At 43.7% G+C, this 14062-nt stretch overlaps 2 protein-coding genes across 2 annotated transcripts; both read right to left on the reverse strand.

Moving 5' to 3' along the window:
- Window positions 1–1564: 1564 nt before the first annotated feature.
- Rhox2g (reproductive homeobox 2G) lies at window positions 1565–5923 on the reverse strand. Its single transcript, NM_001114153.1, has 4 exons — window positions 5813–5923; window positions 5239–5650; window positions 3610–3655; window positions 1565–1795 (listed from the first exon to the last, which is right to left on the reverse strand). The coding sequence occupies exons 1-4, from the start codon at window positions 5877–5879 to the stop codon at window positions 1745–1747; spliced, it is 576 nt and encodes a 191-aa protein (NP_001107625.1). The 5' UTR covers window positions 5880–5923; the 3' UTR covers window positions 1565–1744.
- A 3030-nt stretch (window positions 5924–8953) lies between these two features.
- Window positions 8954–13780, reverse strand: Rhox4g (reproductive homeobox 4G). The gene is made up of 4 exons (NM_001039698.1): window positions 13491–13780; window positions 12891–13296; window positions 10478–10523; window positions 8954–9189 (listed from the first exon to the last, which is right to left on the reverse strand). Exons 1-4 carry the CDS (start codon window positions 13555–13557, stop codon window positions 9091–9093), a joined length of 618 nt encoding a protein of 205 aa, NP_001034787.1. The 5' UTR covers window positions 13558–13780; the 3' UTR covers window positions 8954–9090.
- Window positions 13781–14062: the final 282 nt, after the last annotated feature.

The following is a 14062-nucleotide window of genomic DNA, read 5'->3' on the forward strand; positions in this document are numbered from 1 at the left end:
CCCTATCCTACTCTGATGCCCCATCCTGCTCTGTTGACCCCCTTCTGCTCTGCTGACACCCCCATTCTGCTCTGCTGACCACCAATTCTGCTCTCCTGCCCCCCATTCTACTATCCTGACACCCCCTATTCTGCTCTGATGCCCCCCATTCAGCTCTGCTGACCCCCATTCTTCTCTGCTGACCCCCCATTCTGCTCTACTGATACCCCCCGTTCTTCTCTGCTGACACCCCTGTTCTGCTCTGATGACCTTCCATTTTCCTCTGCTGACCCCCCACTCTGCTGACACCCCCCATTCTGCTCTGCTGATACCCCCCGTTCTTCTCTGCTGACACCCCCCATTCTGCTCTACTGACCCCCATTTTCTCTGCTGACACCCCCTTCTGCTCTGCTGACACCCCCTATTCTACTCTGATGCCCCATCCTGCTCTGTTGACCCCCATTCTGCTCTGCTGACACCCCCATTCTGCTCTGCTGATACCCCCATTCTTCTCTGCTGACACCCCCGTTTTGCTCTGATGACCTTCCATTTTCCTCTGCTGAACCCCACTCTGCTGAATGAAATTCCTAGGCAAATGGATGGACCTGGAGGGCATCATCCTGAGTGAGGTATACATTCACAAAGGAACTCACACAATATGTACTCACTGATAAGTGGATATTAGCCCAAAACTTAGGATACCCAAGATATAAGATACAATTTCCTAAACACATGAAACTCAAGAAAAATGAAGACTGAAGTGTGGACACTATGCCCCTCCTTAGAAGTGGGAACAAAACACCCTTGGAAGGAGTTACAGAGACAAAGTTTGGAGCTGAGATGAAAGGATGGACCATGTAGAGACTGCCATAGCCAGGGATCCACCCCATAATCAGCATCCAAACGCTGACACCATTGCATACACTAGCAAGATTTTATCGAAAGGACCCAGATGTAGCTGTCTCTTGTGAGACTATGCCGGGGCCTAGCAAACACAGAAGTGGATGCTCACAGTCAGCTAATGGATGGATCACAGGGCTCCCAATGGAGGAGCTAGAGAAAGTACCCAAGGAGCTAAAGGGATCTGCAACCCTATAGGTGGATCAACATTATGAACTAACCAGTACCCCTGAGCTCTTGACTCTAGCTGCACATGTATCAAAAGATGGCCTAGTCGGCCATCACTGGAAAGAGAGGCCCATTGGACACGCAAACTTTATATGCCCCAGAACAGGGGAACGCCAGGGCCAAAAAGGGGGAGTGGGCGGGTAGGGGGGTGGGGGTGGGTGGGTATGGGGGACTTTTGGTATAGCATTGGAAATGTAAATGAGCTAAATACCTAATAAAAAATGGAAAGAAAAAAAAAGAGTCATGGTGAGAACAGTAAGAGGGGTTGCCAAAAAAAGAGCACTTGTGTCAGGGTACAGCTACTATGGATGTTGGAAAGTCTCTGTAATCCACAGGGCTTACTGACTGGGATGCACAGATGTTACCTCCTTGAAACAGATCTTCTCGTGTTTAAATGGCATTTCCCTGATATGAGACATGTATCTTAACAATCTCAGAAGAAGCACAAAACAAATATATTGAGAATTCAGCTCTTTATTGCAAATACAAGTATTAAGGAGATAACTGTGTTGTAACAGGACTTTGGCGGCACAACATCATCTGTCTACAGTGACTTGAGCATGGGTGGCTGCCTGGGGCTTCTCCACAGCCTTCACAGAGAGATGCTCCGGAATGCAGGAAGAGGACCTCTGAGCCTTTACAGCCTCTTATAACTCCTGTATTTCTCTCTCCTCTTCAAAAACCATTCCTACAGTCATTGTGAAAAAGGAATTGGTAGACAAGAGTAAACCACTAGGATTATAGTTGAAGTACTTAATAAATACCAGAAAGAATCTACAGTATTCATTTCCTATTTGTAGTAATCAAGTAGTTTCCAATTGAATTCAGGTTCTACTCCACACGTTGAAACCTGGACCTGGCAACATTATTAGGGCTAAGAAACTTAACCTAGACAAATCCTAGGGGTAGACCCCCTTCCTATTACTCTGCCATGTCAGCATAGCATTAAACTGACAACTAATGTTGTATCTTTCTAATTAGTGCAGTTCTCAGCTCTCATCAGAGAAACTTCTACTTTGAGAAGTGATCAACATAGAGATCTTCTACTGATCAAAGTGTAGAAAACAAGAGATTGAAGAAGTCTCATCCCCAAGTAGAACATACACACCACATGTCCTCCTCCCAAGGCTCAGAGATCATTAGGGAAAAAGGATGGAAAGAGGCTGTGTATGACCACAAGGAAACAGTGATTTTCTTGGTATATCAGGACATATATATACATACATATATATACATATACATATATATATACCCATACATACATATACATATTTGAGCAGCACAAATTGATCTTGATGGATTATTAAAAATTAGGGGACACAAAGTTTCATGGGGAACAGGATAAATATTGTCAAAACTCATACAAAGAGATCAAAGAACTAACAAAACCAGCAAGGTGGGTATTTTGACTTGCTATCTTCTCCATTTCCATAAGTCTCTGCACAGCTAAATTTTAAATAGTTCTGTGGATTTGACCTGTAATTATTACCTCCCACCTATTCAGACTGTAAGGATATAGTTTATGAATATTTTTATGAATAGTATCAGGGATGATCTAGCTATACCAATTTGCATAATTCATATGTCACAACCATAGTGTTACTCCCCAGAACACTAGGCTTGGCCAGGTCATTGTGGCACAAATATTCAATTTAAGCACTAGTGAGGCACAGGCAGGAGGATCTCTGTGAGTTTGAGGTCAGCCTGGTCTACAGAGTTAGTTCAGGACAGGGAGGGCTACACAGAGAAACTGTCTCCCAGAAACAAATCACACATACACACATATACACCAAAGTATACTAGCCTGACAACATTTTAATATTTCTTTATATATACATATACACACTCGCATATACATGGTTTTTAAAGTGCATATATACACATAAGTCCTACACATCTATACACAATACAACTAATTTACACATAAGGTGTAAAACTTTCTAAGTTAAAATGCATATAATGATTTACCCACAGGATACATGTATGTGATATATATATGTTCTTAGTGAAAATAAGCTTTGTACACTTCTTTGTTCCTTAGGAAGTTTGTGTGTCCAGGAAATGAGCCAATCCTGAGGAGTAGGGCTTTCTTATTCCATTTTCTACCCACAATACCCACGAATCTCAAAAGCCATATTGGTTGGTTTAGAGTGATGTTCTAGAGCTTCAAGCTTGCTGGTCTTGTAGAGGAATTGAGTTTAGCTCTTAGGACCATTGGTACTGCTTATAAATACTTGTCCTTCCGGCATATACGTGAAATATATGCCCTCTGCTGGCTTCCTTGATCAGCCACACACATATGGATTGAATGTGCGGCATATACACACGTGCCCAGACATACATTAAAAAACTAGAGATAAATCTTGAAAAAGTCATTTTCAACCATGGTTTGGACATGTTATCAAAGGCAACACAATTCTACTGAGAGAACCAGAAGGACCTACAGATGCAGTAGGTTCCGGAATGGCTGTCCTACGAAACAGCTTTTTTGTGCGGACTGACCTGCACTGTGGCTTTACTCACACCCATGGATCTTGCCAGACACTTTCTACAGGCAAAAAAAAAAAAAGATATTCAGCATTCAGAATTGTGGATATGTGGAATAAAATTGGAAAGGGATAGTTTATCATTGTGTTGAATGGTTTGTCTCAATTCATATTTTCTCTGTTATTCACCCTGAAAATTTTGAGGTGCTTAGAGCAAATGATACAGGTAGTATTTGATTACCAAGTTAGCATTAATAGATATATGCAAACCCAAGCATGTCTGTAATAAGCAAGTTTTAAAGCACTAATGAAGACAGTAAAACCTTCAAAAGAAATGTTCCTAACAATGGCTACAGTGGTACAGGAGATGCTATCTCAAACAAAACAACTGAAAACAAGACAAAAACTACAAAACAAATGCCAACAGGAAAAACAAAGTGTTCTGTCAGGATAAAAGGAAACTCCAACAAAGAAGATTAATGGAAAGCATCCAAAAATTTTTAATATTCAGTTAAGAATGAGGGACTCCAATCCCTGATTACCAGAAAAATCAAATATCACATTTCTTTTTTAAATTTATTATTTAGCATGTGCATGTCCCTATTGCATGTGCAGATGTAAGAGGACAGCATTAGGGAGTGATCTTCTATGTGTGTCCTCTGATTGGCACTCAGGGTCTCATAGTAAATGCCTTTACCCTGCTGAGCCATCTTCCACTATGGGTAAGGAAATGTTAGAAGCCACAGTACACAGGAAATGAGTATTATAAAACCTCACCACACTGACCACACAGTCCTGGATTCCAAACATGATTGAAATCTGAGGTCTAAGCTCCCTGCAAGTTCCAGGGAAGCCGAGTTACACAGTGAGATCTAGGATCAAACATCAGAAGAGGGTCTCTGAACACATCTCCTCCACCCCTGCAGGAAACAACCAACCAAACAACCAAACAGAAAACATGGTGGAGTATGCTGTCAATCACAACACAAATAGCCTAATGGAGAAGGGCCTGGCATGGGGCTCATTACATAATTGAGATAACTTTGAACTTGGGATCTACCGGCCAAGAACGGGGCTTACAGACATATACTGCCTCGTTCTCATTCAGCCTGCTGCTGCTGCTGGTTGTTTGTTTGGTTTTCTTTTTGCTTTGTTGGCTTTATTTGTTTATTTTAATAGCTTAAAGATAGCCTTGCGCTGTGCAGCAGAGGCTGGCCTGGTGCTCACTACTGTAGCTAGACGGTAAAGGTGCTAGCCTGCATGCCTGAGTTCAAAACCCAGGGCTCACAGGATGCAAACAAGAAACAACTCCCACAAGCTGTCTTCTAGCCTCCAGATAAGCAGTCTTGTTAACATGCACACACAAGCACAGCACAACATGCCTGTGCATAAATACATACATACACACACACACACAGAGGGAGAGAGAGAGAGAGAGAGAGAGAGAGAGAGAGAGACATAGACAGAAGAGAGAGAGAGAGAGACATATACAGAAGAGAGAGAGAGACTTAAAAAGTACGTCTAAAAATAAAATAAAAAGTTGAATATAAAAGGTGGGCAAAAGGGGGACCAGGAAGGAGGAGAAACTGTCTGTGCATAACTTCATTCCCCCATCCAACTGATGCAAGCTAGGCAATGTACTCACGCCTCTGTAGTGCTGATGTAGTGATTGCACTGGAAGATGCTCTCCAGCTCTTGTAGTTGCAGCACATTGAAGCTCTGTTGCCAACCGTGAAGGAATTCAGGCACCAACACTCTCACAGGATTAACAGTGGACCACGGCCCTGACATAGGCTTTACATTTTCCAAATCCCCCATGGAATCAGGGACTGGCTCCTCTGGCTGCTTCTCCTTCTCCTGGGCACAGCCAGTGGCACCAAGGTCCTCTTGGTTGTTGTTATCCATGAGGTCGGCTACTGGCGCAGCAAGCCCACCTGCACTTAATTCTCCTGCTCTGTATCCTTCCGCTGCTGAGACTCCCGACCCAGGCAGGCCCCGTCCACTCTCTCCCTCGTTTCTTCCCTCTCCAGCCAGCAACACCATCAGAGTCTTTATACCTTAAGTGGGGAAACGAAAAACCAGGCCTCAGGGCCTAGGCTGCTGAGGAAGTGTCATGGAGTCAGGCCAAAGCCTGTGGCGCACAGCTCCAGTTCAGTTCTATATGGGATGCTCCTCCCCTTGTGTATATCGTCAACCCACCCTTCCCTTCACTCACTGACCATTCGCATTTTCCTCATCCTCCTCAGGTCCCACATCAAGCTTGTAATTGATGCTTTGTCGCTCCATGTCTGTAAAGCCGTGGAAGTCGTTATTCACTGTTACACCTCTCAACAATTCCGGAAGTAGAGCTTCTAAGCCACCAATGGTCTGCTGCCACACCTCCGGTCCCCATCTTCAATATTAGCATATATCCAATTATGGTAGTGTGTCCTGCCTTCTGGTTGTCCTCCTGTTGCTGCAACTGAAGTCCACGCTGCAAAACTCAGGACAGTGGGAAGGTTAAAGAAGCAGGAATTATTAGAAGGAAATGATGGCTTCTCTTTCCAAGTCAGGTATAGAAGGGGCTTCCACTTTGCATCTTCCTTGAGTCCTCCTGCCTTGTTTAATTAACTTCCTAGGGAAGAGATGGCAGTTCACTGAGGAAACCCATTTGCGGGGAGTAAGAAAAGATACCTCTGTACCTCCGGAGGCCTTGCGGAAATGTGTGGACAATACCGCTTCGTCTATTTCTCCACATTGCATCCCTGATCCATGGCTGAGACCGGATATAAGCTAATGATTCTATGTGGGAGGTTCTTCCTTAGGGCTTTCACAGAAAGTGAAGTTCACGTAGTGTATCGTGCTTCCAGGACGGCCTTTATGGGAGCTTGGGCAGAATTGCAGGCCCTGCTGGCTCAGCAGAGAGAGCAGAGGACTCACCTTCGCCAGGGTTTCTGGGGAGGAGTTAGAATTACTCTCAGGCTTTGATAAGTGCTTGCAAAAGCCACAAGAATTGTCCTACCTGTGCTGAACTTCCTCACATTTGTCTTGGACACACACACACACACACACACACACACGTCCTGGAACTGTCATTCAAACAGATCCTACATTGGAATGTAGTCAGACTCATCCTAAGGCAGCCACATTTTCCCATGGTGTGGTCAATTATGTGTGTGGGGATGTGTGTGTGTGTGAATATATGTATGCATATGTATGTATGTATGTATGTATATATATATATATATATATATATATATATATATATATATATATATATATGTGTGTGTGTGTGTGTGTGTTTGTGTGTGTGTGTGTGTGTGTATACATAAATTGCAAATGTTGCCTCCGTTTCTGATCCTACACCCAAAGTTCTTCACCTCATCCTCCCAAATAGAAGGCCCTGCACCACTATCATTTTTCCACACTGTCCCTTGTTTGGAGTGGACTCCTGGTGCTGCAGTTCTCCTTGGACAAGACTCACCTCACAGCTCTGATAACTACCTCACAACAAAGCCTACATGTTTTCTTTCCTAGAATTTCTTCCCTTTTGCTCTAAATCCTGGCATTGCTCGTGTCAGTGTCAAGCACTGGAGAATTTACTGTCCAGTCTGGAAAAATAGTGACGACATATGTTTATTGCTGGAGATGTAGCTCAGTTTGCAGAGTTTTAACTAACATGTATAAAGCCACCCATGGTTTACCTGGAGCACTGAAGGAGCAAGCATGGAGGCTCAATGCCGCAGTGCCTGTAATGTGAGCACTGGCAGAGAGAGGCAGGCTGCTCAGCTTTTCCAAACCATCTTTAGTTAGTGAGTGTGTTCAGAAGTTTTTCTTTAACAAGGTTATGTCTCAATAAGGTAATTTCCTGAGACATGAGTTTATGTGTCAAGAAAATGTAGGGCACTCATTTCAGCTTACCAATTCTCATTCATCTACTATCCTGTCATGCAGTGAACGGCCGAATTGATTTACATTTTATCTAATTTTACTGTCTGAGCATTGCATCCTTGCTTATGATGCAGCAGCTCAAATCCACCCTCACATTCTCTTTGCTCCAATTACCCCTGCCCTGTTCCTCTCTACTTCTCTCTTCCTATTTTATGTTTTTAAAACCTACTTAGTCTCCTTTTTGCTGCCTCTGTGTACATGGATATAAGACCATTACTGCAGCATGCATAACCTCCTCATGATGTTACCATTGCAGCAAACTGACTCTCCTTCCCCCAGCTGAAGTCAATGGTCACTTTTACCATTTGCATGGAAATTCCCAAGGCTTTCTCCTATTGGCAGTAGCATTTTGGCTAGCCTTTTTCTGTGCATGTCTTTTATAAGTAGTCAGAGGGGATGAATTCATATACACATGGCCCTTGTGAGTACTCCCTGTTTAATTCAAGCTGAAATGTTTGACTGTGTGCATGTTTTCCTGCCATTTAGTTTTTAAGGTTCTTTGTATATTCTACACACCAACACTTTGACAGAATTATAATTGGTAAAGGTTTTTCAACCATTCTTTATGCAGTCTCTTTGTCACAAGGATGTTCTCCTTCTCTTTGCTCGAGCTTTTCTTTTTCTGAGTTCTCATTGGTCAACTCATAAGTTTACTGCCCACATCACCAGGACCCAGTTGAAGAAGTCCTTTCCTCTGCTAGGATGGCAAGCCATATTGCCCACTTTCTCCACTATTGGGTTCAGGGTATCAGGTCTTGTGCTGAGGTCCTTGATATATTTGGACTCGAGGCATGTGCAGGATGTAAGGTGAGGAAGGGAGGAGTCTGAGCAGAGTGGTGAGGGTGGGGGGCAGGGGCATGTGTTTGATGGAGCAGCTTCTGAGTCCTTCCTGCTCTGCCCAGATGGGCACATCCACTGCAGGGCAAATTCAATCACCGGAGTGCTATGACATAGGGTAGAAAGACATCCAGCTACTATTCAGTGTGCAGTGCACCATTGGTGTCCCTAAGAAATGACAGTTGCATGTTTGCTTCCCAGAGCCAGAGGGCGGACAGGGTAGTACAGGTCATTAGGTGTTTCTTGGAATTTAAGTGGTGTTTAGTTTTCATCAGGCACTGTTTAAGAAATTACAAGTGTGGGAACCTATTTTAAGAATCATTGTGTTTCTGAAATCTTGAGGCCTGTATAATTTACACCTATCTCTTAAAAAGTGCCAGCTCATCCGGTGAGAAAATTATGTTAGGAGGACAAAAACAATGTATGGTCAATGCACACTCACTGTGACATGTGACAACCTTCTGTAATATTAAACAGCTTCTGATGATCCCGCGCTAACATCAACTCACAGAAGGAGACCTTGTTGCCCTCTTTAAATGGCATTTCCTTGATTAGGGCCACACCTACAATACTAATCAAAAAGACACATGAGTCAAAGTAACTGAGAATCTATTTATTTCACATACAAATGCTTAGGGGATAGAGATGCAATAACATGCTGGTGGAAGGCAGCAGGGGTCTGCACGTGGCTCCTGGTCAAGGGTGGTACACCAGGCCTCCTGTGCCATCTTCAGAGAAAGGTAGAGTGGGACCCCACAGGGGCATCATCATTCATTCCTAACTGACTTTGTCCTCTTCTGAAGTGCTCTCTCCTCTTCTTAAACCATGTCTACCATGAGAGGGAACAGGGATTTGTTCTGTATTATTTTCACGATTATAAATCAGAAACCACATCATGTAATAGTAGTTGCCCTCTATACTTTACATCAATAGAATTTATATTAATATTATCTTGCTCAGAAGTCCCTGGTATCTCACTGCTGTAATTCTATGAGGACCTGAAGACCTGGTACACAGTGCAGAGTTTGCCTAGAATGTAGAAGCTCCACTTGTGTGGCCCTTGCAGTGCAAAATAGTTCCTGGACAGTGGACCAAACATTGCTCACTGGGTTTCTGTCTCTACTGTAGAGCCCTCTGCAGATACTTATCAGCACTTTCGGGCAGATGCAGCAGCATGGTCCTGAGAGTTATCATGACGGGTGTCTGTATCTGTTTGGCTTCACTAGGCACCTCCAAACACCAGGAGGACTGGACTCTATGCTTCCCCCATGTCCACAGTCTCTGTTTAACCAAGTTTACATCAGCTTTCTGAGTGCCTGGCTCTGACTGAGAACTAACCATTTGTGGTACACTCAAATTGCTCCTATAAGGTTAGAATTTATGCTTAGTTTTCACTATTTCAATTGTTTAGGATCAGGGTTATCTCCAGTAATATGATTCTTGTTTAAATAATTTATATTTCATAACCTCAGTGGGATGTCTCATCATTGATATCCTGAAGATATCAATGTTCCAAAGAATTTCATATATATGTATATGTGTGAGGTTGAATATCAATTTTATTAATACAAGTATTAATGCATAGAGAGTATATGGTACAACATATATTTGTAGTTTATATGCAAGATACATCTATATCTGATCTGTGTGTATGTGTTCTGGGTTCCTTTGAGAAGCTGTGCTCTATTAAAATGAGCCATTTCAAGTTGGTTGGGGTTTCTTATTCAATTTTATACTCAGAAAGAACATAAGGCTCAAAAGTCATTATAAGGAGGCTGTAGAGAAGAGTTAAGAGCACTTGATGCTCTTGTAGGGGAAGAACCAAGTTTGGTTCCTAGCCCATGCATAAGCACTTGTAAATCCAGGGAATCTGATATCCTCTTCTCTCTCTGAGAACACCTGCACACATGTTACATGCACACACAGGCAAATCTATACACGTGAATGAAAATTATAAAAAAAGATTTTAAAAATTTCATTTTGAAACATAGCACTTAAAACACCACCACCAGCAGCACCAGGACAACCACCACCACTTTGCGCCTAGGTTAAAAGTATCCAAGATAAGAATCAAGTTCTAGAATGGCTCTCCTGTCAAATTGTCTTCTTCTCCTTACCATAACTCTGGCTTCACTCACACCTATCCATCTTGCCAGATGTCTTCTGGGGGAAAAATGGCAGATATTCAATATTGGGCATTTTGAAAGAAATAAAATGTTTTATAAATACTTGTCTAAATATTCATCCACCCTTCACTATCTGTCACATTCACCTTGAAGATTTTTGAAACTTAATTAAATTCCACTGGGATTTTGGTCCCAGCTGTTAGGAAGCAGAGGCAGGTGGATCTCTGTGACTTCCAGGTCAGCCTGTTCTACAGAGTGAGTTCCAGGACAGCCAGGATTGTGCATCGTGCTTTTGTAAAATAATGTTTTCAGATAATGTTTCACTTTGACACTGTGAGAATATCACTCTCCCACAGACTTACATGTTTGAACGCTTATTGTATTGAATAAAATCCCCAGTTGGTAGAACTGTTTCGAAGGAAATGGAACTTGAGATCTTGTTGGAGGAAGGGTAGGCTTTGAACTTTCAAAACTCATGAGATTCTATCATTGCCTGTGGTTGTGTCTCAAGATCTTCGCTAGTGTCTGTACCTGCCTGCCTGCTGCCATGCTCCCCGCCGTGATATTCAGGAACTCTCCAAAAACTCTGTTTTAATAAGGTGCCTTGGTCATGGCATCTTAGAACAGCAAGAGGAAAGGAACTAAGACACTAGCCCAAACTGACAAGGAAAGCAACCCCTGTGCAGGATTGGCATTCATAGCACCAGGGTTACTGAAAGATGCCATCCTGGCAAGTATTGAATCTTGGTTACAGACCATTTTTTTATGGGAAGGGATACAAAAAGTAGGCAAAAAACAAAAACCCCATTAACTAAGGGAAAGGTGTCACCAGGTTCTGTGGTTTTTATGTTTAATGAAAGCACTTGGAAGTCAAACGCAGGCAGAAAATTTTATGAATTCCTTTTCTTTTCTTTAGTTTTTTCTTATTTTGGTTTTTTTTTTTTGAGTTTCTCAGTGCAGACCTGGCTGTCCTGGAACTCACTTTGTAGACCAGGCTGGCCTTGAACTCAGAAATCCCCCTGATTCTGCCTCCTGAGTGCTGGGATTAAAGGCTTGTGCCACCACTTGAGATGTATAAGTTCCATGCCAGCCAGCAAGACACACACACACACACACATATATATATATATATATATACACACACACACACAAATATATTTAGGGAGACCCTGAAGAGGTAATGCACTCATAAGTAAAACAAAGAAACAAACAAACAAAGGAACTTAAAGTCAAACACATGTTATACAGATTTACGAAGTTGCTCTTATTCCAACCACTCCACCTTTCACACTTTCAGTAGGGCGTTGCTTATAGAGAATACATAGCCTGAAGGTTTCCGCTGATTCATTTAAATACTATCTGATAATACCTTCATCCTCATTGTCTTAGCCAGAGTTACAATTGTTGCAATAAAACACCCTGACCAAAAGGAAGTTGGAGAGGACAGAGTTTATTTTGCTCACAGTTCCGGATTTCGCTAACACTAAGAATAGGAACAGAAGTAGGACAGGAGCCTGGAGACAGGAGCTGATGCAGAGGCCATGGAGGGATGCTGTTTGCTCACCATGAATTGCTCAGTCTCCTTTCTTATAGAATCCAGGACCATCAGCCCAGGGGTGGCCTCACCCACAATAGGCTGGGCCCTCTCACTTTAACCAACAATCATGAAAGTACCCTAAAGACTTCTATCACCTGGTCTTAAAAAACATATATGTTCCTTATTTTATTGGCATTGATGTTTGGCCTGCAGGCATGCGTATGTGAAGGTGCCAGATCCTCTGGAACTGCAGTTACAGACCATTGCGACCTGCCACCTGGGTGCTGGGGTTTAAGTCTGACTCCTCTGGAAGAGCAGCTATTGCTCCTAACTGTTGAGGCCTCATCACTTATACTGTGACGCTCATCACAGAGCCTGCTCTTATGGAAACTTGTTCTCAACTGAGAATCCCTCCTCTCTGAGAACTCTAGCTTGTCTTATGTGGATATCAAAGTATCCAGAACAAACATTTGCACAAGTCTCCCACCTACCCCAGCACACTACCCTACCACACTACTACAGGATGCAGGATTCTGGCAGCCTTGATTTTGGAAGTGGCTTTAATTTAGGGTAACAGGCCAGCTGAGGAAATAGCCCAGAAGATTAAGGTGAAGAAGGTAAAGATAGAGACAAAGGTGAAGGTGAAGGAAGTGACTGATGGCCTACATTTGACACAGAGACTCACTAGGTGCAAGGAGAGAACAGCCTAACCCAAGCTGTACTCTACACCCACATGAACACACGCGCACTGTCATAGACAAATCAACAAATACAGAGAGAATGTGCAGTTTTAAGGGGGTAGCAGTTGAAGGACCCGACAGCCACTATGGACTGCTCTGTGCTCCCAGGAAACAAGAATCTGCTTACCTTTCCTCTGCACGGATGAAGTGATTCTGCTGGAAAATGCGCTCCAGCTCCTGCAGCTGCCACCATTGGAAATTGTAGTGTAAGCTACGCTGCTGTACCCACACTGACTTAGGCCGCACACCAGATACCAGCACTGGAATAGGCTGCACTTTGTCTATGACCACAGCATCCCTGAGAACTGGCTCCTCTGGCAGCTTCTCCTCCTCCTGGGCACTGCCACTGGTGTCCTGGTCCTCTTGGTTGCTGTTATCCATGAGGTCTGCATCACCAGCAGCAGGCCCACCTTCTCCACTTAATTCTTCTGCTTTGTCCCCTTCCACTGCTGCGGCTCCGGACTGGCCCAGTCCACTCTCTCCCTCATTTCTTCCCTCTCCATCCAGTGGTAAGACTGCCTGTGTCTTCCCACCTGTATGTGGGGAAACAAAACAAGACAAACAAGACAAACAAACAAACAAACAGGCATCAGGGCCTAGGCTGGTGCTGAGGTGCTGTTAAATCTCAGGAAATGCTTCAGGGCACTGCAACTATCAAGTCACCTCTGTGGGACACATTCCTCCTCTCATGGATGTGGACAAGCCACCATTCCCAGAAGGCACTCACCATTCAACTTTTCCTTGTCCTTGCCAAGTCCCTCATGAAGTAGGTAGTTGGTGTTTTGATGCTCCATGTCCTGAGTGCTTCCCTGCAGCTTTCCCCAGCAGATTCTGAGTCGGAGCTCCTGAGGTTTTGAAAGCTGAAAGGCAAAAGCCGAAAGCCGAAAGCCGAAAGCCGAAAGCCGAAAGCCGAAAGCCGAAAGCCGAAAGCCGAAAGCCGAAAGCCGAAAGCCGAAAGCCGAAAGCCGAAAGCCGAAAGCCGAAAGCCGAAAGCCAAAAGCCTGGCTTTGCAACCAGGAAGAGATTCTCTCATAGCCCTTGGGGGCGGTAGTGAAGTGTCCAATCATAGGTGAGCTATCCTGACCTCCATTTGATCTCCTGCAGCTATGGGTTGAGCCTCAGGTGCAAAACAGAACAGGTTTGTGCTGCAAGGAGCAGGATATCATTGCAGGGACCGCATGGTACTCAAGCTGGTATGGATGCACACGTGGCGACCCACCTCGCAGTTGGATAAATTACTGTCTACGTTCAACTGTGCCAAACGACTCGTACTGAAGAAGAAAAGCTCTGGAGACGATA

Source organism: Mus musculus, chromosome X (genome assembly GCF_000001635.26).
Source record: "Mus musculus strain C57BL/6J chromosome X, GRCm38.p6 C57BL/6J".
Taxonomy (NCBI): Eukaryota; Metazoa; Chordata; class Mammalia; order Rodentia; family Muridae; genus Mus; species Mus musculus.

Coding starts and splice junctions, on each gene's coding strand:
- Rhox2g (NM_001114153.1), bottom strand. CDS start 5,879: ATGGAGCGACAAAGCATCAATTACAAGCTTGATGTGGGACCTGAGGAG. Junction 5,651..5,812: donor GGATGAGGAAAATGCGAATG/GTCAGTGAGTGA, acceptor TCCCCACTTAAG/GTATAAAGACTCTGATGGTG. Junction 3,656..5,238: donor TACATCAGCACTACAGAGGC/GTGAGTACATTG, acceptor TTTTGCCTGTAG/AAAGTGTCTGGCAAGATCCA.
- Rhox4g (NM_001039698.1), bottom strand. CDS start 13,557: ATGGAGCATCAAAACACCAACTACCTACTTCATGAGGGACTTGGCAAG. Junction 10,524..12,890: donor TTCATCCGTGCAGAGGAAAG/GTAAGCAGATTC, acceptor TTTTTCCCCCAG/AAGACATCTGGCAAGATGGA. Junction 9,190..10,477: donor TGAGTGAAGCCAGAGTTATG/GTAAGGAGAAGA, acceptor CTCTCATGGTAG/ACATGGTTTAAGAAGAGGAG.